This window comes from Glandiceps talaboti, chromosome 1 (assembly GCF_964340395.1).
Source record: "Glandiceps talaboti chromosome 1, keGlaTala1.1, whole genome shotgun sequence".
In the NCBI taxonomy this organism is placed as follows: domain Eukaryota; kingdom Metazoa; phylum Hemichordata; class Enteropneusta; family Spengelidae; genus Glandiceps; species Glandiceps talaboti.
In genome coordinates, this window is record NC_135549.1 from 6,433,456 (window position 1) to 6,459,110 (window position 25,655).

Here is a 25,655-nt window from a genome sequence, read left to right on the forward strand (position 1 = left end):
TATTATGTTTGTAGTACATAGTACAAGATGGTATAGTGCAGTGTTGGCTGGATGTTGCAGGACAAAACAGACTACTTGATTAACCCTCCCTTGGTTAAACATTCTTTTTCAGAGAGAGAAACGATCTAATTCAGTATCCCCCTCTCGACTTCAGACTCCAGAACGTGCTCCACCCCTACCACCTAAACCCAAATTGAATGGAGGACCACAAACTAGGCAGTCAGTTCATGGATATCCTACAACGCCAAGACCAACGTCAAAACCACTCCCTCCGACACCTGAATCACCAACCAGAAAACCTGAAATACCGACAAAACCATCACAATCATGATAGCAGAGATAGCAAATCAGAATTTGATTCTAATCAGTGTGCAGTGAATGAAAGTGATGACTGCAAAGTGTTGGCTATCTGGTGGACTGTGGTATAGCAGTATATCACAGTAGAACTATCAGCTTTTTATCACCGTGTGGAAAGAAGTAGCTTCAAGTGCAATAAATTGTAGAAGGTAACGATATATAAATAAGGCTATGCAAGGACCTCATATGATATTCAACTTGTCAAATATGAACTAGGAAATGAATATCATGATGAGGAAGTCCTAGAGAATCAATGTAGAATTGAGAGATAGTTTCATAATTCCCAAGTCAAAGCAAGCTCATATTTAATATGATTGACATTGTATCACCTTTGTACATAAAAAATATCACAAGAGTAATTATTGTTCTATATGATGTCAGACTCGTAAATCATGTAATAATGCAAATTTGTGATTGTAGTTCATAACTTGGTTAGTACAGAGTAGCCATAGTGACGTACTATCCAAAATAGTGGAGCTGCAATATATGTTTCTAGGTGTAGAAATGTTTATGAACAAGCAGAAGGAAACAGCTATTTTTAATATTTACTCAGAATTTATGAACACGAAATTCAATGAAAATATGTGGAAGCCAATTGTAGTTGTTGACAATGTAAATAATCAAGTTGTTTTGGGTTAGTATACTAGTATGTATCATAGAGAGTTTTCCAGTTATAGCGCCCTCTAGAGTTGTGAACTTGTACTGAAATGAGCAAATCGTACATTGATGGCAGTGTTTATTTTTACACTTTTGCCACCTATCACAAAATACTACTTGAAAAAAAATGCTTCCCTCCAGTGGTTCTGGGTAGATATTACTGTACCACTAATAACTTGGGGGCGCTGTTTACTGGTGAGGTCTCTTCAGGATTTTTACAAAAGTGTCATCACAAAATATTGAAAGAAAACATGCTGTAATGTATTATATTTTTTCCTGACTGGTGTATGCTTATAAGATGTCTTCCACATTAATTAAAAAACAATTGTATGTATTTTGTAATATATAAGTGTAGTAGCTGACCGTGTCAGATTGTATTGTAAAAACACAGTCAAATGTGAAGATACCTTGTGCCACACGCGTACAACTTAAAATACCTTGATGCCCAAACCGAATTGTCCAACAAAACAAAATAAAAACAATAAATCACACCAGTTTTATCAATATATCATCATTTTATCAGTGATATTTTAATAATTTTATACATTTCATCTTAAGTCTTCCTCAAGAGAATACACTTTCTGCTTTGCAGTTTCTTCCTTTTTTCCTGGTTAAACATTTTAAAATACCAAAATTGAGGCTGTACATGGAAGTAGGCTTTAGGAGCAGTTCTAGGCCCTGGTGGGTGATAATTTTTATACAAATTGTCTTCTTCTTTTTCTAATTCTGAGCTGTAACTCAAACTGATTTCTTCCAGTTTTGAAGTTAGATGATACTTCAGAAATTATGCATAGACCACAAGAATGAGATAAAAATTAAAATATTCATCAGGGTCGAAATCTGGGGTGGTTGGGTGGGGGTGGGGGTAATGCCATGGAGGTGGCTCCATGCAGAGCTTCAAAGCCAATGTGCTGTGATACCACATTCTACCTAAAGGAGGACACTCTATAACAATTGTGTGACAGTTTTTACTTTGCCATAATAAATGTTTTTAAAATGATGTAGGATTTTGCCATTTGCAATACTTTTCAATACTGGTGCATTTTGATGAGTGAATGACAATGCAGAACACAGTAGTATACATACATAGTTTTATCTTAAGTTCTGATCCACAAAAAGGGAATTTGTTAGTGTATGAGACAGTGTTTCAGCTAGCAGTATACCTAGCTGTATAGCTGAACAATTTTTCTTCTTTAAAAAACCCAAACAGTATTCTCACAAAATTAATAAATTACTACTAAAGAGACATTGTACGAGTTAATCAATGGCTGACATCATTTGTATTAAAGCTGCACTCGGTGTAATTGGAGTATTTTTTTTTAATCAGACACCGATTCTAAACATTGTTAAAATACAACTTTTAGACATTGTACATGTTAATTAGAGGTTGATTTTATCCACAGGTAGTATAGTAACAAGTTGAAATCATGTTGGGGGCGCTGATTTTAGGGTGTGGACCCAAAATTAAATTAGATTGGATTTATTGTGCGGTACCATTATGTGTACAACTAAACAAATGTGTTTACCCACAGGTGATTCAATACTGTTCAGGGTGTATGATATTACGAGTAAGTTATTATAACTAACGAGACAGTATTGAAAAATGTCCCAGTTGCAGCTAGTGCAGCTTTAAAGTTCTGTGATAAGATGTTGATAACTGATGCAAAACCTTGTTTTCTTAATTTTGGGTGCTGATCCAATGTTACCTTTTCTTCATGTTTATGCTGTTGTACAAAATGTGTAGAGGTACACAGACAAATTTATTTAGAGTGAACTGATTCATTATACATGTATTTTGGGATGTACAGCATCATCAAGAATAACTGCTGAAAGTATAGTCTAGTTTATGACTTCACAATTCACAATTGCATGAACTGAGATTCCAATGAAAGAATCTTTCCATCCACCTGATTACGTGCAATTATTATACACACAAAGTGAAGTTATCTAAATCTTGATGCTTCACTCAAGTAATGGCACAGTATCTAAGTAGTTAACAGACAATACTGGACAAAATGAAATTGGCCTGTGCGTGTCAGAGATATGGCTTCTTCTGTTTGAGCTGAATAAGGAAACAATCTAATACACACATAAAAGTAAGCTATGGGTACACCATATTTGGTGCAATTTGGGAATTTATTACAAATGTAGGCCCATTTTACCCTATCTTTTGGACTACATGGTAGTTGGAGTAATACTAGTGTGTTTCACATTATGAAGTGACTACCACATGTAATTATTACCTTGGCAAGAATAACGTAAATTTAATTTACATAACATTTTTATGACACTTATTGTATTTAGTTTAACTAGACAGTTTACACTTCAGTCTTGATGAATTTCTGCACACATGTTTACATCATTTTATTGTGTACAATTTACACCAGGTACAGTTAGCATTACTAGAACAATGGCATGTTCCTTTCCAATACAATCCCTTCAACAATTCACATGCTTTGCCATGTCTGAAGTCATACACACAATTTGGATGAATCCCTGCATATGTAGAAATCATACTAAGCAATTATAGCATATTTTTTATTTAGAAGTATGTTAGTGATGGAATAATCCATGCAGAAAAGTCATTTTTGAATTTTATGAAACATTTCCAGGGTTAGTGTGTTTGCTATCATTAGTTAGCTTTGCAATCTTCAAAACAGGATGATTTCTTTCTTTTCTTGGCATATGAGTATATGCACAGAACAACCTCTGGATCTCTAGGGATGAATTACCAAGGGTTTCTATTCAATTTTCTATTTTAAAAAAGACAAGAATTACAGAGTGAGAGGCTTTCATCATTGTGTGTAACATGTACTGACATGGCCAACTAACCCATTCATCCGTCAACTTAATGATTGATAAGAAATGTTCTCAAATACTGGCCACTTGAAATGGCTGCAGCCATCTTTATAATATATATTGATAACTGTATAACGAATGTGTTCTTGATTGTCGCCAATCAATTAGCCATGTCACGACATCTTACATACACAGAAATCTTTTTAGTGTCTGTAAGTTTTTGATATGAGGAAAAAAGGGAGATTATTAGTACACCATTGTCCAAAGAAAACAAATTCAAGGTGGCATACTGAATACACGACACTGTATCTCATACACTTTACAAACTACATGTACAGGGTGTACACTACTCTTGAATTTGTAATTTATGTGTGGCATGCATTATCAGGAGGAATACAATACATGGACCATTAATACAAGTTTGCAACTGCAGCGATTTATGTTATAAACCTTAAGAGTATACCTGTGACAGCAGATGTTGCAGACCCTAAAGGCGCTACTGGGGCTGCGACTGGGGCCATTCCCAACCTTGTAGCTGTGTTAGTCCGAGTGGTTGGCTTTGCAATGCCAACACCCAACCCTGTGCCCCTCACAGCTGAACCAGCAGCTGCAGTTGATGCCCCAACTGCAAGTCAATAAAGATGCACATTACAGTCAAAGATACATTGATAAGCTGGCCAACAACACATTACACAATAAAACATGCATCAATAAAAAGCAGTAGGTTATTCATTAGAAGCACAAACCAACTAAGTGTTTTCACCACCAAAGATTTAAGAAAGATAATCCTAGAGTGGTAGAACCCAAGTATCAAGAGTTTAATCTTAATCCCATATGGTTATAATCTTAATCCTATATGGTTATAATCTTACTGTAATCCCATAAGGTTGTTTACCACAAATTTTAATCCTGACTAACAAAAGGCATATTTTACATCTGGGGACAACACTTGAAATATGATGATTTGCATGGCGTGTTCAAAATAAATCAATTTGATAATCGTACTGTACAAGATCTCCTTCAAACCACTGATGGCAGAAATCAAGCATATGAAATAAACGACTATAATAATAAGTACATTTCAGTACATTACCTAGTGAAGGTGCAGATAAACTAGGAGTACTTGAAAAGAGTCCGCTCACAGATCCTGACGTTGAGGCTGGAGCAGCACCAAGTAGTCCAGCACCACCAGTATTGGCAGTGGTTCCACCAAAATTAAAACCACCAGTAGTACCACCAGCTCCTGTTGCACTGAATAAGATCAGAATATAAAAGGGAATATAAATTGCACTAAACTTCATGTATATATGGTAATCATAATTTATCATCAATTCTAACTCTCCATCAGCTGCATCTCCTATTTTAGTATAATACTATCAAATTACTATCCTCTCACAGTTTGTGTTTCTCCTTTTTATGGTAAATTTGACCAGACATTGCAGAAACTGTGTTTGTCACACATATATTTTTATCATTGATGCTACCATATTTAACAGACAAGGACATCTCTCTTGACATGTAAACTAATTCAAAATACAGTACAAATAATTGTACCACGTTGCTACTAATGTGAATGTCTTTGAGATCGTGTATAAATTCTCTTCTTCTAGCGGTATGAGATAAATTTTAACATTATGCAATTATCTCTACTTTACTTCAATGGAAACACTGTATTACATTTGCTGCTATTTTGTTGTCGTTTCTAAGTCAGGATGCCTTGCGTGTGTTCTTTTTATCTACCAATGTAGTAGTAGTATCAAAGATAAAGCATGACCAACTCAGATTTTGTGATGTCTGATGAAACTCACAGGAAGATAAACATTTGCCATTTCAGTCCTGCTTGCAGAAGGAGTAAGTCGGGACTCAATTCTCACAATTGAATCCGGTACTCTATCAGCAGGACTACTGGTATCTGACAAGGTAATGGCCATCCTATCCTTACACTATTGAACATGAAATCCAAGGACAACTCTCACAATCAGAAGTTTGGTAGTTTGTAATTACACACATGGGTGAGTGGGGGTGGGGGTTGAATGAATATTCTTTATTCGTTTGTCTGGCTGGCTGCTATCAATGTACATTCTGTTTGTCATTCCAGTTTGATTGACCATAGAAGTACATGTATAACCCATGAGTTATATTTTCATGGACTGACCTAGTATCTCAATAACAACAGTCTTCAAATCCACAAATTTTACTCAGAAAGAAAGGGCTAGTGTTACAGGCTTGATAACTTTTTCAATATTATATAAAATGAATAACTCGAAGACAACTCCCCACCCCCACTCCCAAATGAAATTTTGGGTACACATCTAATCCTGACACTAACTTCATTTTAGTAGGGAGGTTGGTAGGTTTGAGATCATTATCTACATGTATTACCAAAATGCTTACATGGAAGAATACACAAAATGCAAACAAATAGAAAATAGTTTATAATTCTTTCAAGTTTAATTCTTGTAAGAACACATTTTAGTAAAGTCTACAAGGTTAACTTTGACATATGAGTGGAAAATATGTCTCAATATTTCAATTTCAAATGACATCACGAGTGACGTGAAAAAACTCTACAAAAAATGAAAATGTTTATCATTCACTTATGAGAAACAAACTAATATCTATCAGAAATACCATGAAGCTGAGAAGAAAACATGTTATGGCAATAATTTGAACAATATGGTCTATCTCAGTCTTATAGCCTATACATAATCTCTGTCTATATACATAATTCAGTTGAACTCTGTCATATGCAGGGAATAGATAAGAGAAATACACAAACAGCATAATTATAACAGCATTTAGTTGTTTCAATCCAACAAAAGCCATTATTTGCAATATCTTTAGGCCTACTTATTTTAATTCAGTTTGTGCCATATTATAAATGGCAAGTCAAAGGACTAGATCATTGGTTACTCAGCAATGATACTGACATACGTAATGTAGTAGTGTTCAATGTAGTTGTACTGCTAACATTGGTTTGCATACTGGTAACAAAGTACCATAAACATAACTAGAAAACTTACTGTTGTGTATTTTACTCAAGTGTAACAATAAAAAGACTAAGTCAAACATGTCATTTGTCTTCTTTTATTATACAAATAATCATCATCTATATACAAATATACATATAATCATCTATATACAAATATACATCCAGCCATCTATATACAGATATACATCCAGCCATCTATATACAAATATACATCCAGCCATCTATATACAGATATAAATCCAGCCATCTACATACAAATATACATCCAGCCATCTATATACAAATATACATACAGCCATCTATATACAAATGTACATATAACCATCATCTATATACAGATATACATCCAGCCATCTATATACAAATATACATCCAGCCATCTATATACAAATATACATCCAGCCATCTATATACAGATATACATCCAGCCATCTATATACAAATGTACATATAATCATCTATATACAAATATACATACAGCCATCATCTATATACAAATATACATCCAGCCATCTATATACATATGGCCATCTATATACAAATACACATATAACCATCATCTATATACAAATATACATACAGCCATCATCTATATACATGGACAAATATACATCCAGCCATCTATATACAATATGCACACAGCCATCATCTATATGCAAATATACATACGGCCATCATCTATATGCAAATACATGTATACATGCTGGCCATCACACACACACACACACACACACACATACATACATACATACATACATACATATATACATACATACATACATACATACATACATATATACATGTATTATCGATATACATATACACTTACCATCATTTCATCTGTATATCTTGCATATACCTATACAGTGTGAACCTTGTATACAGTTATAGCTAAATTTAACCAAGCGTCCAAATTAGCCTGTCTCAAGCTGTACTCAAACTACCTACTAGCAATGAATTTCTTAGTTTATCACAGTGTAATCTTTCACTCTCTAGGAATAAATTTTGAAATTGTTGGTATTGGTAAGGCAAAGGCTGACTAACCTACTAGACATATTACATTACATGCACACACACCCATGCAGTACACTAACATGTTCACATGGCTGGTGTTATATATGTGACAAGCCATATGTGAGAGTGTAGTGATAGTGAGATTTATCTGATTACATGTAACAGTTTGTCTTTATATAGTGATTAATGGGGTAGACTTGTTTTAAGCAGAGGAACTTGTCACAAGTAGGTAGTTATAGTACAGCTCATGACAGGCAAACTTGGATGGTTGTAAGAATTATGTTGCAGCAGCTTCCAGAACTAACAACTGTCCTGATTACACAGGTTTCCATACTCTGAGTGTGTATTGGAAAGTTACAGATACAATCAAGTATAGTAGACTAAACCTGTCAAATTTGATTTCAATTTTAATACTGTGCAGCCTTTGTTTGATACAACCACACAAAAACCAATAAGAAACTTCACATGCTACACTTTGAGATAGCAAGATTGAATGAATACAGTTTCCTGCTACATTTTGTCTAAATGAAATAAACTACACATACCACCATACAGACATAAAATGAACAAAGCAAGGGACATTTATGCACCCTTCAACAGCCATTTGATACTAAGAAAAACATTGGCACCCGAATGTCTGCATGGAGTTGCAATACATTTAAATGGTTTATTACATTTTAACTAAATGTAAGAAAAAATGTGATCTTGCTATTGAAGTGTGGCACATGCAGTTTCTTGTTGGTTTCTGCGTGGTTGTATCAAACAGAAAAGTTGAATGGTGTGAAATTCACTGTAGTACAAGTATGTGTGCTGTTACATGTAATGGCCAATTTCCCATCACTGTTCATTGAACTTGTATCATAGGAACATACAACATGATGCAAACCTTATCCATAAATCAAACTATAGACACAAAACTGAGTAATATAAAGTGAGTAATGACACTGAATTAAACAATAATTTCAACTTCTTGTTATTATTACACAACAGAACTTTAACTTTACACAAAGGTTATGACTTTCTAAGCATACTCAAACTTACCTGTACAACTCCGGATGTGTATCTTCATATGGGCCAATATTACCAGTGCAAACACGTCATCCAAACAGTACCTGGACAACATTGGACCATTGATATCTAATCTTCATTGGTCCAATGGTACCAATACCTGGACTAAGTTAGCCCACTGATATCTAGACTACATTGGTTAGTTGATACCAATACCTTAAGTACATTGGTCAATTTATACCAATACCTTAACTACATTACTCCATTGATACCAATACCTTAAGTACATTGGTCAATTGAAACCAATACCTGGACCACATTAGTCCATTGAAACCAATACCTGGACTACATTAGTCCATTGAAACCAATACCTGGACTACATTAGTCCATTGATACCAATACCTGGGCTACATTGTCAATTGTACCAATACCTTAACTACATTGGTCCTTTGCTACCAATATCTGGACTACATTAGTCCATTGATACCAATACCTGGACTACATTAGTCCATTGATACCAATACCTTAACTACATTGGTCAATTGATACCAATATCTGGACTACATTAGTCAATTGATACCAATACCTGGACTACATTACTCCATTGATACCAATACCTTAACTACATTGATCAATTGATACCAATACCTGGACTACATTAGCCCATTGCTACCAATACCTTAACTACATTGATCAATTGATACCAATACCTGGACTACATTAGCCCATTGCTACCAATACCTGGACAACATTGATCCATTGATACCAATACCTGGACTACATCGGTCCATTGCTACCAATGCCTGGACTACATTAATCCATTGAAACCAATACCTGGACTACATTTCGCCATTGATACCAATACCTTAACTACATTGGTCCATTGATACCAATGCCTGGACTACATTAGTCCATTGAAACCAATACCTTAACTGCATTGGTAAATTGACACCAATACCTGAACTACATTGGTCAATTGATACCAATACCTGGACCACATTGGTCCATTATATCAATACCTGGACCACATTGCTCCATTGATACCAATATCTGGACTACATTATTCCATTGATACCAATACCTGGACTATATTGTCAATTGATACCAATACCTTAACAACATTGGTCCTTTGCTACCAATACCTGGACTACATTGGTCAATTGATACCAATACCTTAACTACATCGGTCCATTACTACCAATGCCTGGACTACATTACTCCATTGATACCAATACCTGGACTACATTGTTCCATTGATACCAATACCTGGACTACATTAGTCCATTGAAACCAATACCGTAACTACATTGGTCAATTGATACCAATACCTTAGCTACATTGTCAATTGATACCAATACCTGGACTACATCGGTCCATTCCTACCAATGCCTGGACTACATTACTCCATTGACACCAATACCTTAACTACATTGGTCAATTGATACCAATACCTTAACTACATTCATCCATTGACACCAATACCTGGACCACATTGATCCATTGATACCAATACCTGGACTACATTTAGTCCATTGAAACCAATACCTTAACTACATTGATCAATTGATACCAATACCGGGATTACATTGTCAATTGATACCAATACCTGAACTACATTGGTCAATTGATACCAATACCTTAACTACATTGATCAATTGATACCAATACCTGGACTACATTAGCCCATTGCTACCAATACCTTAACTACATTGACCCATTGCTACCAATACCTTAACTACATTGACCCATTGCTACCAATGCCTGGACTACATTACTCCATTGATACCAATATCTGGACTACATTGTCCACTGGGGTGCCATTTTCATGAGACACTTGATTGATAGGAGAGGAGGGTGCCATGATTATTATTAGACACTTGATTGATATGAGGGGAGGTGCCATTTTTAATAGACACTTTATTGATATGAGGGGAGGGTGCCATTATTATTAGACACTTGATTGACAGGAGGGGAAGGGTACCATTGTTATTAGAAACTTAATTGAAAGGAGAGGAGGGTATCATCATTATTAGACACTTGATTGACAGGAGGGGAGGGGTGTCATTGATATTAGACACTTGATTGATAGGAGGGGTACCATTGTCAGACACTTGCTGATTGCTAGGAGGCGAGGGGAGGGTGCCATTTTCATTTGACACTTGATTGATAGGTGAGGGGTGCCATTATTATAAGATGATTGATAGGAGGGGAGGGTGCCATTGCCATTAGACACTTGATTGATAGGAGGGAAGCCATTGTTATTGGACACTTGATTGATAGGAGGGAAGCCATTGTCATTAAACACTTGATTGAAAGGAGGGGAGGGGTGCCATTGATATTAGACACTTGATTGATAGGATGGGAGGGGTGCCATTGTCATTAGACACTTGACTGATAAGAGGGGAGGGGAGCCATTGATATTAGACACTTGATTGATATGTGGGGAGGGGCGATATTGATATTAGACACTTGACTGATACGAGGGGAAGGGTGATATTGATATTAGACACTTGACTGATAGGATGGGAAGGGTGATATTGATATTAGACACTTGACTGATAGGAGGGGAGGGGTTATATTGATATTAGACACTTGATTGATAGGACGGGAGGGGTTATATTGATATTAGACACTTGATTGATAGGAGGGGAGGGGTTATATTGATATTAGACACTTGATTGACAGGAGGGGAGGGGTACCATTGTTATTAGACACTTGATTGATAGGAGGGGAGGGGTGATATTGATATTAGACACTTGATTGATAGGAGGGGAGGGGTGATATTGATATTAGACACTTGATTGATAGGAGGGGAGGGGTGATATTGATATTAGACACTTGACTGATAGGAGGGGAAGGGTTCCATTGATATTAGATACTTGACTGATAGGTGGGGAGGGGTGATATTGATATTAGACACTTGGCTGGTAGGAGGGGAGGGGTTATATTGATATTAGACACTTGATTGATAGGAGGGGAGGGGTTATATTGATATTAGACACTTGATTGATAGGAGGGGAGGGGTTATATTGATATTAGACACTTGATTGATAGGAGGGGAGGGGGTATATTGATATTAGACACTTGATTGATAAGAGGGGAGGGGTTATATTGATATTAGACACTTGACTTGACTGATAGGAGGGGAGGGGTTATATTGATATTAGACACTTGACTGATAGGTGGGGAAGGATTCCATTGTTATTAGACACTTGACTGATAGGAGAGGAGGGGTTATATTGATATTAGACACTTGACTGATAGGACGGGAGGGGTTATATTGATATTAGACACTTGATTGATAGGTGGGGAAGGGTTCCATTGTTATTAGACACTTGACTGATAGGAGGGGAGGGGTTCCATTGTTATTAGAAATTTGATTGGGACTTTAGATGGATAAAAACAGTGCCAATGGCGTTGTAGCACAACTGTACAGTTTTTAAAACTGTTTACCCACATGCTGATCCATGCTACATAGGTGTTCATTTGCTGAATGACTATCCAGTTGCCTATCCAACCCTGTTGTTATCTTTGCAATATATGCAATCAGTTGGCTGTTGCTATGGGCATGGTCATGTTGCTAGACATATTTGCATACATTTTTTGAAGGTTCGTTCACTTGTCTATTAATCCCTGTTATCTTTGTCAAATACACCACTGAAGGCTGTTGGTATGGTCATGGTCATGGTTGCTAAGGGTGTTTGCAGACATTTTTTGAATGTTTACTCACTTGCCTACCAGATGATGTTATTTGACCAAAATATACTGCCATTTAGTTGTTGCTAAGGGCGTGGTCATGGTTGCTAGGGCCAACTTTGTCAAAATATTTTGAAGAAAATCTGCAGAATAACACTTCTAGAAACATCTCACCAAGTTTCAGTCTCATTGACCGAGTACTTTTTGAGATACAAGTTTTTGACCAAATTTCACACTTCGTAAACCTAATTTGCCTATCACTGATGAGGTCATTTTATGCTTAATATTTCTTCATCGATACACCCCAGGTGCATCCCCATTAAATTTCAGCCCAATCTGCTCAGTAATTTTGGAATTAAAGATTTAAGACCAGAAAGACACATTTTAGCCCTAATTTGCATGTCATTGATGGAATCATCATGCCACGAACAATTCTTTATCTAAACACCCCTAAGAACGTTCCCACCAAATGTCAGACTGATCTGCCCCATAGTTTTTGAGCTTAAGTTTTTTAACCAAAAATCACATTTTTTTACCCAAATCACGCACCGGTGGTAAGATCATTTTGATTTGAACAATTTCCCAACTAGACACCCAAGGTAATACACCCACCAAATATCATGGCCATCGGTCAAGCAGTTGTTTACACTCACACACACACAGACAGACAGACAGACACTTTGGCATGCCTATAGCACTACTGAACCTTATATCAGTTCAGTTATGCTAAAAAGTATTATGGCACAAGGCCTGTTGTACATCGGTTGATAGTTTACAATTACATTCATCTATTCCTTTTTCATGTAATTGCAGTTTTCTCCAAGTTTTGAGCACATTGTTGGTATTTCCCTGTGCTATTCAAGAAAACAACTCATATCTGGGTCTGCCCACCCATTTTCTGGCTATTCTTTATCATGTGTATGGATTTTCCATAGACATATCAAAGTATGTTATTAAATTTTTAATACATTGAACCATTTCCACAAAGTGACACAAGTCAAAAGACAAGGGTCAAGTTGCAGAAACAGCACTGAGCACGTATGGTCATATGACAAATGATGAGGTGATATTGGGTAATAACCCAACTTATCATATACTTATGCTCAGGAATTCAACGAGAATATACAAAACTAAAAATACACATTGGCGTCCGAGTTACATGACTTCATTGTCAGGTGACTATTACACAGAGTTGTGTTAATGGAATGGTTATCATAAACCTTTCTGTTGGATTATTGGGTAATTTTTCATTTCAAATGCATGTTTGACAAGAGTTCTCTCAGAGTTTTGAAAATTGGTTGGGTAAATAGTTGACCATAACTTTTGTCCAATATACAACTCCCGTATGACAGTTTACAGAGCAGTGGTGTATGTTATGTATGGCTTGAGTCAGAAGACCAGCAGATTTCACCTTCAGTTTTGCAACAAATTTATATGCAGAGATGACTTTCTATTGCAAATCAACCAGGTATCATTTGGCTATGGATATTTTACACAAAGCTTCCATTTGTCACAGATGTACATTTTCGATGAGATCATTTTGTTAGTTTTTGTTTCGTCCAATCAGAAAGGTGACTCATGATGATGTTTAACATCCAATCAGAAGTGATATATGACATTATACTATGCATGAGCAAAGTTGAACAAAATTATGAAAAATATACTCTGGTCGTTCTACATCACGACAACGTGCATCTACATTTGTTTGTCACAACAACACTTGTCTACATCATTGGTTCTGCTGTTTCAAATGTCAAAACACTCAAGATTGCCATTCCTTTCCCCAATTTTTTTATATATTACTGGTGATGGTATAATTGTATTATTCCCCAATATTTTTCTTCATTCAGCTGGAAAATACTCATACTTAGTCCCAGAATGGTCCCAAATCTCTACCAGAAATGAGGTGCAAGGACTGCGATACTTGTTATCAAGATAACTTGATATACCAATTGTATTATTCCCCAATATTTTTCTTCATTCAGCTGGAAAATACTCATGACTTAATGACTTGTAGTGACAAGGGCCCCCTTAGGTCATTTGGATTTTCCTTGGCTGAACAAAGAAAAATATTTGGGAATAATATCTATTAAAGTAAACATCAAGAACAATTGATCTGAGCATAGGTATATGATAAATATTATATTGCATATGGCAACTGGTACTAGAAGGGGATGGGGGTGTGTGTAATTCTGTTATCGATTGCCAATGTTCCCTCCATGAATACTTACCAAGTGAACATCCATGAAAAATGGCTTTCGTTGTTTAGACTTCATTGCTTTGCTTTGCTTTGCTTTGCTTAAAAATGTGTTGACCCAACAAGTTGCAGTTTTCCTTTGACTGTATACACTAGCACAATTAATTTTATCTGTGGATGGTACTGTACTCTAAATTGAGTAAACCACTCTCAGTAAGAAGCCATTCAGATGCAGCTTGTGTTTTCACAAGGTAGCTTTACTTTTGAAGTAATCTGCCTTTTTTTACATAAAAATCACTTTTTGGACGTCTTGAATGGAATGGTCATGATCACATTAAATCAATCCATCCTTAGAATTCGGTATTTCACTATTATCAGTGTCACTGAAGAAATTGTATTACAATTTTTAGATTTCATTTGTTCTTTTGTTAGCCTATATGTTGGAATGTTTGAGTATCCTCCTCCTAGCATGATTGGTTTGTTCCACAAAACATGTACTGGAACTGGCAGGTATATCACAACAATTAGTGTAGCCTGAATATATTGCACAAAAATGATCACAAACAAATAGCCACATGCTTCCAGCACACAATTATTGTAGAAAAATGGCAGTGGTGGGAAGTTTTTCAGCCTAATATTCTGTTTGGTTCCACAAACTGGTGATCTTAGATTTCAATTCTCTTGCACTGGTCTTGTTGGTCTACAGAGAAATGCTTGGCAAAGCAGCAACAGAATGGCTGCCATTTTCTCCACTGGTACATTCTCAGCATCATGTTTTTTTAAAAAGTAAATCGTTGAGCTTTTCCTTGTGAAGACACTGTGGCAACACAACACACCTTGAAACTGAAGACCCATACACACAGATTGGAGAGGACATAGTGAGTGTTTAATGGGTTGTTTATCATATCTCTAGATGAGTTCCTGGTATGCAATGGATACCAATTAGATCATCAGTACAATTCTTGGAGACAATCACAAGCAAAACTCTACTTGAAAGCGTAGATATTCTCACATTAAAAACAATAGGTCTACAAACAAACAGCTAGATGTACTTTTCTATAAAAGAGTTCTCTCAAATGATCCATGGGTGGATGGCAGCGTAATGTAGAGTGTCCAAACAAACTGTCATTATCCAGTTCTGTTGTCAGCCGCAATTCGTCTAGCAGTCCTCTCTGCACACTTTCTTTGAACTTTGTTGGCTAATTATACAATTCCATGTCTCTTAAAAAAAAAAACACTTTCACTATGACATTCTATAAATTGACATTGGATTACATATGGTGAAGTAATTCTTCTTGCAGTAGCACAAGCTAACAGTCCTAAAATAAGAAAGAAATTTAGAGGGCTGAAATAGCCTTTCCTAATTCATCTACTTTTGAAATATAATTCAGTATCACTTCAAATATTACAGTGTACTCACAAATTTATGCACAATTGAATGCCTACATCAATAAAAATTATTGGACTTAAAACCGTTACCTATTTTTTCTCCGATTCCAATGTTCCGAAATATAAATTACTCTGTAGGTCTGTTGTGAAATTCTGTTTGATTTAGTCTTCATAAAGTTCAAGTTTAAAATGGAGTAAAGCAGCATTACATGTGCAGTTGTGGGAAACTTCTTTAGCATGACAGTTTAGGAGTGATAGAGAATGCACAGAGGCAAGGAAGTTTCAATAAGCCACTTTAGCTGGGTGACCAGTTTTCAAATGTGTCAACATGCAAAGTTTGAGATGTTTACAGTTTTTATAGCAACATATGTGTCAAATGCCAAAATATTGCAGCATCCATCAAGAAGTACATCAACTATTAGCAAGGTACACATTGTAGAGTGCAGAAAATATATTTTGCTATTCACAACAAATATAGCAATTATACTTGGTTTTACAAGCTTTAAACTTTGTTTTTGTTTTGATTTGATGCAAATAGATATTAGTGGATTTGCATGTGCTCTGTGGCATTGTTCAATACTGGACGTATACAAAGGTACCTTACAATAAGTTATAACAGGTATTATGTTTGCAGTAGAATTCTGCTCATTTGAAAATTAACTGCTTTCATTGCAACATCGCAAACATTGCATGTTGAACAGACATAATCTTACATTCAAAATTGTTTTAAGTTTTCCAAAAATTGCATTGAAAACTGAAAAAGTCCATATGTGTTTGCATCAAGTCTCTCATTTCAATGCTGTCATACAACTAGCTACAGTTCATACTATAGTTAGGCAATGGCTGAATGTCATGTTGAACAAAATTAGCACTTTGTGGTTGCTCACTGGTATGTTTTTAGAACAGTAAAGTTTTGATGAGTCTCAATGGACTTTGAGTGCCTACAATTCATTTGAATTCATTTGATGCCAGGTGTAAAATTAAACTTTATAACTGATGGTTGATCTTAACACTGTCTTTTTTTTATCTTTGTTTAAAACTGTTCACTTAGTTCATATGAATAATTGATACTGGGTATAACCCAGCTTCTTTAAGTATAACCCTAATCCTGGCAGGACAACTGTCTTTTACATGGACTTGACCTGATACGAATGTCATAGAGTTTCACTGTTCCATTGTAACAATAGCAAGGACATTGTGGTTAGTTTTACAGAAGAGCATTTTGTTGGAAGTTTCAGAGAATGTGAAAACGTAAAATGACTTTTCCGTTGAACTAGGATAAGGTGCAAAACTATTTCTGATTTATCATGACACTGGCCCTGAGCAAAGAAGTGTCATTTGTATGGTTATGCATAGTAGAACTTGGAAATTATGCATTGCACTCAATTTGGTACAAAATACAAACTTGTAACTTGCAAGGTCTGATACATGAAGTACCTAATATCTGCTGGTTTTGAATGTAAGAGTGACAAGAGTCGTAGCATGTATCGGTGATGTTTTCAACAGTCTTAGTTTATAATATGGCTAAAAGAATATGCAGGATGTAGAATGGCAGTTAATTTTGACTAAAATCATGATCTCTGATTTACAAATGGCTTGAAGTACTCATGGATTTTGCTGTACAAATATTGGCAGACTAGTATACACACTGTATTCCGGGTAACAATATTTGTTGTATGGTAAGTATAGGCCTTCTAGTTTAATATGCAATTCTCAGTACACAGCGGATGAGCTTATCTCAACAAATTCTAATGATAATCTGTGACAGCAAAATCCACAAAGTACAACACTGTATATCCAGCCTTATGTTTGTATCTTTACTGAAAAAACTGAGACGATGTCAATTTAAAAACAGGCCATAAATGTATGATCATAAAAAGGTTTTTTGAGATGTTTTGAAGTTTTCAGCTTAACATCTATGGATATTGGAAATAGAGTAGTCAATCTCCTTGAGTCAACATGGTTTCAAAACATTTCTGCTGAAGGTATGTTTCAGGTTGATTTCCATATCTTCCAAAATTTAGTGATGTAGTGAACAGGTTGCACTTCCTTTCCATGGCAAATGTAGTGACAACACACATTATCAGCTCCAGTTCAAAATGATGGAAACAAACATAATTTTCTACTCTGTGATATTTACATGTATTTGATGACCAGACTTATCTGCTGGCCCCAATCACTATACAGCAGATAACACAGAAGTAGCTGTACTTGCAAACTGTTCAGGATGGTTTCATGATTCATTTCTGCAATCTATACACGTGGTCTCAGGTTTCAAAGTAGGTCACACAGCATTCTTTCTACACATGGTCGTTCCATGGCAATGTTGGCACTTCAGTCTTCCATTACATGCACATTTTGAAAATGTGGCTTTGTAGATATTGAAAGGGGGTGGAGGTGTGGCTTTTTTAATGAAATTAGGTAACAGTTCAAACTGTCTCTTGCAAATTCTCTTTATGACACTTTCAATGAAATTTCCCACAAAAACTTGAAGATTTCCTTTTTCGAACAACTTGACAAAATCACAGTCTTTCATTTCACACACAAACTGGTACTTATACAGTCTTTCCCTTCAGGTTTCCATCATTCAGACTTGAGTGAGTTCCTTTTCCAGATGCTCACACAGGCACTAACTTTCTTGGGAACAACTGTCACAAATTGAATACACAAACACCACATAAGCTTAGAGACCAGGGTAACTAACGATGATGAATTACAACACTGCAGATCAACAGATCACACAATGATGTCAACTGGAAGTGGAGCAACATTTCGGCAAATTGAATCATTGACAAATTTCATTCTCCTTTGTAGCGAAGAAGTTCACACATGTAAAATTACAATACTTGAAGATACTTTGCAAACTTGAGGGTAAGGTGAGAGTGCAAACACCACACATATGTGACCATTCCAATTGAACATTAAAATGTTTTCTATCGTTGGAATTAGCTCTATAAGTGACAACAGTCAAATACCAAATCTAAAAATTTTGATATACATGTACTTGGACTTTGGATTTAAGCAGCACCACGAACAACTATCACAACTAAATGGTCTTCCTTGGATGGTTCTTGACCAAGTTTTGGAGCAACACCCAACAAATACTTGTGTGAGAAATCACAAGGTGGAAATGCATGCAGGACACCAACTTCACGGTCTTTCACTTTGCTTGATCCTCCAACTGGCAGGCTTATTACTCCAGCAGCTTGTTTTTGTTGAAGATACGAAACAAGGTTCCGTAATGGTCGCATTTGTGTTTGATTTGGTTCTTCCACATTCTGCTGTGATTCAGGAAGTGCAAGAAGAAGACAATATCCAGTACTCCCAGCAGCTGAAATACGACGAGTCACTTCATCCAATTTTGGCTGATCCAATCGCAAACGTTGTGTAATGCGCAATACTTGAGAATCATTAGCTGACTCGCTCAACAAAGTATCAACAACAGTAGGATCACCACCAATCAAATGCATCCTTGTTGCAAATGCACTATTTTTCAAAACAACAGATCCATGCCAAGCAACAGGAAAACATTCTCCCAGATCATTCAAGTTGTCCACATCTTCCACTTTGTCTCTCTCTCTACCCTTTTTGTCTTGTTTGCTCCTATGCTTGTTTTTGTCAGAATTTTTAAGCTCATCTTCATATCTGTCAGGTCTTTCCTTATCATATTTCATATATGGATCACTGCTGTTTGAACGGCAACGTTTTGTCCTAGGTTCTTTCGGTGACAAGTCATGTTTACCCGGTGGAGTTCTCGGTGGTGATGCATGAAGCGATTCTGAGCGGTACTTATCAAGAGCTGGTGAATAATCACGTTCATGGAGTGGTTCAACAGAACGACGTTTTCGCGTGTCTCTATTCCTGGCTGGTGATAAACTTCTGTCTCTGGGTGAAATACCTCGTTTACGCCTGTCATTTCCTGGACCCATATCACGAGTTCTATTGAGTGGTATATCATTTATGCGACGTCTATCCCAATCAGGTTCATTATGGCGACCCATTCCACCATGGTTACGTTCAATTGGCCATTCATCCCTACGTGGAGGCAGAGGCAATGAATAGGCAGGTGGATTTGCTCCACCCCAGTGATCCAATTCTCCATCTCTGTAGTGTGGCGGTGGGGTCATTCCTCGGTCAGTATTACGTCGATAATGGTCACTCAACATAGGATCATGATGTTGTCTATGTGGTGAATATGAAGGTATTGGATATGCTTTGACAGTTGATTCAGGGTCAGCAAAATCAACACGAAGACGGCGGTCAGCTCCTCCTAAAGGAAATCCTCTCATTTGTGAGCAGGCAGCTTGTGCTGCATCAAGGGAATCATACAAAACATAAGCATGATTATCACCTTTGATGTAATCTATTTTTCGAATGGCTCCAAAACGATCAAATTCGCGTTCAAGAACAGCAAGTGAGGTCCATGGGCCTAGACCTCCAACCCATAAACGAGTAGTAGGAACAGGTTTTCCATAGCCAACTTTACAAATATTCCTGCCAATATATTGCCCAGACATAGCAACTTTAGCTTTGTGAGCCATATCTAAATTCATAAACTTCACAAATGCATAAGCATTACCCTGGTCTCGCATAGGACGTTTCACATCAACATCTTCAACAATACCAAAGCGATCAAAAACTCGACGCAAGTCAGATTCAGATATATTGGCTTCAAGGTTTCCAACAAACAGTGTGCGTGTAGCTCTTTGGTCATCTTCTGGCAGCATGTGTTGTTCACGAGGAGTGTAATAATCATTTGTATTTGTATTGCCATAAGACTGGCGCCTGTTATCATATGCATTATAATTTCGCTCTCGAGGTGCTGCTATCTCACGGCTTAAACTTGTATGTCTGACTGCAGCCCCCCTCCTTGATTGTGTATTTTCTGGACTTAAACTCCTTTGTTTCATTCGACTATGATCTTGTGGTAAGTAAACAGGCAATATATCCACCGTACGATCAAACAACACAAGTCTCCCTGTTTTTGCTCGCCTTGCTTCGCGTGCATCATCAGTTAACCTAAAATTCACATAAGCCACCCTCTCATCCCCCGCAGTGTAAGTCAAACGCACATTTACATCTCCAAATTTCTTGAACTCGTGATAAAGGGCATCTTTGATTGCCATGTCTGATACATGCGAACTAAAATTCGAAACTTTCAGGGTTCGATATTCCTGTTTTGTTTGAACACGTTCCTGATAACCACCATCACGATCACGATCAAATCCGTCCCTGTCGTTTCGAAATCTCGTGTCACGTTTGTCCCTCTTTTCCAGTTTTCCATGGCTAGTACGACTGACTTTACCCCTACCTTCACGCCTATCACGATCACTTTCTGGACTGATGCGATCTCTTGAAGTCCTTTCGTGCATGTCTGACGTTCCTTTAGATCTCTTTGGTTTTGAATGTGAGTTTCTGTCTTGCTGACGTTTCATGTTTTGGCAGTATCTCTGCAATTTTTCGTCGAAAAATCAACTCCGGCCACATTTAAACAACAACAGCCGCCATTTTGGATATGACCCTGTAACGGAAGCTTCCACGAGATTGATTACTACGCATCAAAGCCATGTTTTACACACCTGACAATTTGGGGATATTTTCTCACAAAATTTAATAGTATTATATATATGTTTTATTTTAGATATAAATTCTTATATTTCGGTCACTTTGGTCATCGATTGATGAGGGAATAGTTCTTTACGCGGATTAACATAAGGTTAGACATACAGTAACAGGACAGTTTCATTTGCTGGTGACGTCTGGGGGTAATTAGCATTTGTGGCATTTGTCTGTGGTCGGTCGTTGGCGCTCTTTTCGACCCCAGCATTGAGAGTTTTCATTCGTTGGAACCCTGAATTGGTATAACAATGACTGGATTGAGGTGTAGATCGCGTAGCAAGTGGGGTCCATGTTGGTTTGGCAGTGATTATACTAGTATTACTTATCTGTGGTAAAAACAAACAACTAAAAGCAGTCAACAGAAACACGTATTACAGTCATGTAAATCATGTAGGCCGTGCCTGGGAACACATTTGTAGTTGTACAAATCTGAAAATCAAAATCAATATAGTTTTCCACGATGTGGTCCCCAACAAAGAAAATATCTTGAACGAAACGAAGTGTTACAGGCAGGAAAAACGATAGCATCACTAGAAGTGTGGAGGTTTTTACAGCTGTAACAAAAAGACTAGTCTGTTATCTCAAGTGTGAAATTTGGTGGAAATATTTTTGCATGTAGGTTTAGGGATGTGTCGATGAAAATCTATATTTTTTTCATGACATCGTAATCACCTTAGCGATATGCAAATTAAGCCAAAATGTGTATTTTCTTCAAATGCCAGTATTGCATATTGTTTGCAAATATATAATTTTACAAACAAAATAATTTGGAATTCAAGCGAATAGGTCTAAAGGTTCAATTATTGTATGCGAATATGCCCAGCAACAAGACCAAGCCCATAGCAACAACCAAATGATGGTGTATAAACGTATGGCAAAGATAAGAACAGGGACTAGGGATGGGTAGGTATGTGAGGGAAACATGCATAAAGTTATTATGAGCTTAGCAACAAGACCACACTCATAGTAACAGCCAGGTGATGATGTATATTGCTAATAACATTGATGGTTAGGCTTGGTGGATAAACATTCAAATAGTAAATGCAATATGCCTAGCAACAAGACTACGCCCATGGCAGCATCCAAATTATAGTGTATACATATGGCAAAGATAATGACAGGGATGAACAGTGATATGGATAAACATCCAAATGAATGCATATGTTCATAGCATCAAGATCATGCAAAAATTAACACACAGTATAGTTACCCCGATAAGACCCCCCCCCCCCCATAGCAACAGTGAAATTGTGGTGTATATTGCATTATCCCTTCGGTAACAACAGGGGTCGATGGATCGACTCATGGATAAACATTTTCTTAAAATTAACACAAAACTGTGCAGTTGTGCTGTAATACCATGGGCGATATTTTTATATAAGCGAATATACATTACAGGTCCATAGCTATATTTTATTCCAAACCCCTGCATCACACATCACTATTTTATTCAAGTTTCTTGCCAAACAAAATGATGATCCTTTCATGACCAGTTTTGTGTAAACCGTGTGATAGCTGTACATGATCAATAGTCGTTTCCAAAGTGAATGTTTGGTGTGAAGATTGTACATCTGTCAAGTTGTTAACCATATATTTTTTGTCTTGCAAATGAAAATAAAAAATGAATTTAACTTGGAAATTATTTTGCAAATGCAAATTGATAGAAAACAACACTTTTTTTTCCTTTTTTCTTTTTTTATATGAAATAAACATCATAAATATCTTGAGCCTCCTCGGTTGCCATACTTCCATCAATAATGCCATGTTTCTTCGTTTTGGAGCCTCGTCTGCCGTCTAGACAAAACGTTGCCCCCCTCCCCTCCGCCCCCGTAATTGCTGAAGGCGTCCTTTAATGACACCCTGAAATCCTGGTGTCTGTCAACATCATTGAACTCAAAATAGCCCGTTTCAAATATAAAAAGTTTATTATTGTCAATTTCTATCTACTTTTGTAATAAATCAGTACTTTGTAGGGGATAAATCTAAAAAAACATGTATTTCATTGTAATAAATTAAAGTAATACTCTTACTGCAAGTGGGGTGGAAAGTGGTAATATTTCGCAAGGAAGTCTGACGACAAGAATGATGTGCTACGGCAAATAACAACTGGAATACTATCGTACTATAATTATACATTTCAAAAAATGTAATAATCATCGCCATCATCTGATCATAAAGGATCAGCACAACTTCTATATATATTATGTAACATTCTTGATAACATATCTGACAAATGATATACAATTTGAAAACGTTACTTGTATACCGCAGACAAACCTTAGCTTATAGAAAAATAAAAACCACGGCTGACTCAAATCAGAGACATGGCCTTGTTAAGACAGGTGTGAGGTCCCACAATGCAAAAGGTGGTAATTGTACTGTTATCGATGACCAGTATTTTCGACAAACCCCTTACTTAGTAAAGTCGACAATAAATCGATTTTTTTTTTATCGAGGTGAACGAAACACACAAGATAAGTTTAATACATGCATTTACAAATAGAAGAACACACTGCTATGCTACATCAAAACTTACAATTTATCACAGTCGCTTGTAAACTGTTATTCCTTTCCTAAATGGTTTTATTCTTGTCTATGACGGTTCTAATACAGAACAATGACGTTATTATAGGGATTGGCGATATTCTTATAAAATCGGTAGCGATGTAGGGGGGGTATGACATCGCTACCGATTTTATAAGAATATCGCCAATCCCTATAATAACGTCCTGATTGTTCTGTATTAGGACCGTCATAGACAAGAATAAAACCATTTAGGAAAGGAATAACAGTTTACAAGCGACTGTGAAATTTATGTACGTAAGATTGTCACACTTCATGCTGTTCCTTATCCTAGCCTAGTTCCAATTAGTCTAGGTCCTGACAGGGACCGTATTACCTACTACAATCCCACCCCTGTTAGGACCTAGACTAAGTTCCAATATGTGTTATACGATTTACCTAAGTTTATCTCCACACATCGATGCAGGGATGTAGTGTAACACAAATCGTAGTGACTAGACTATGCCTTTCCCAAATCTGTCTTCTGTTACTGTACTGGCTAATATAGGCGTGGCACAACACGTTGTATCTTACAGCATGTACAGACTAATCGAGGTTTAATTAAAAAACATTTTCCAACTATTTGGCTAGTTGCCAATAATAATTAGATTAATGAACTAATTAATTTATCTTTTGATTGTTTATTCTGCCATCAATAGTTTACTTTTCTTCTTGCCGCGATAATTCATTCACAAATGTTTATTCATGATGTTATTGCACGCTTTCTCACCCCACCCCACCCACCCCCTCCGTCTCCTGGTCTGGTTGATGAATACTTGAACTTGTAGACAACAAGTTCAACATGGCAATATAATACTCTAACGTCAGCAATAAAAGACATGACATGTGGCATATCGTTCAAATGTAACATATATGGCTGTCACATGTGAAGTGGTGTTTGACACAGTTCCATCACGTATCTGAGTCTGTCATGTGTGGATGATTTACGTACGTTCTACGTTCGTAGAAGTGATGTATTGGCATTCCTCTCTAAATATTAATTATTCACTCTATTGTGGCTTCTTCCTATTCTTTGGTTTGCCGTGTTATAATATGTAGGAAATTTACAACTAAAACTGAATACAATAAAATCAAAGGGAACTTTGGTTCACGGGGACACGTATTAAAGCTTAGAAAAGGGGTCAACAAAAATTGACTAATTATATGTACGAGCGTTTTCTACGGAGAGTTTACATATAAATGTTACAGAATATTGTTGTTTTTGTTTTTGTTTATGTTTGATGTAAACACATTGTAAGTATGACAGATACACGTAGTATTTCCCAGATTGTTGTTTTCCATGTCTTTTTAAACTTAAGGCTCAAGTTACAACGTTGTGACTTATTTCTCTACCTGGCAACAGGA

At 36.5% G+C, this 25,655-nt stretch overlaps 3 protein-coding genes across 5 annotated transcripts in view; 1 reads left to right on the forward strand and 2 right to left on the reverse strand.

The window, feature by feature from the left end:
* LOC144436773 (dedicator of cytokinesis protein 3-like) overlaps window positions 1-2,151 on the forward strand; it is a 56,793-nt gene extending 54,642 nt beyond the window's left edge. For 2 of the 3 annotated variants that reach the window (XM_078125636.1, XM_078125644.1), the window contains one exon: window positions 113-2,151. In XM_078125636.1, the coding sequence (XP_077981762.1) occupies window positions 113-331 (219 nt within the window). In that variant the 3' untranslated portion in view covers window positions 332-2,151. The remainder of the gene's footprint in view (window positions 1-112) is intronic. The other variant, XM_078125650.1, reaches the window with a different exon arrangement.
* A 2,099-nt stretch (window positions 2,152-4,250) lies between these two features.
* LOC144436459 (uncharacterized) lies at window positions 4,251-9,618 on the reverse strand. The gene is made up of 3 exons (XM_078125294.1): window positions 9,569-9,618; window positions 4,907-5,064; window positions 4,251-4,438 (listed from the first exon to the last, which is right to left on the reverse strand). The coding sequence occupies exons 1-3, from the start codon at window positions 9,616-9,618 to the stop codon at window positions 4,251-4,253; spliced, it is 396 nt and encodes a 131-aa protein (XP_077981420.1).
* Window positions 9,619-15,003: 5,385 nt separating this feature from the next.
* LOC144436215 (RNA-binding protein 15-like) lies at window positions 15,004-21,617 on the reverse strand. The gene has a single exon (XM_078124949.1). It carries the CDS (start codon window positions 21,542-21,544, stop codon window positions 19,127-19,129), a length of 2,418 nt encoding a protein of 805 aa, XP_077981075.1. The 5' UTR covers window positions 21,545-21,617; the 3' UTR covers window positions 15,004-19,126.
* Between the last annotated feature and the right edge of the window lie 4,038 nt (window positions 21,618-25,655).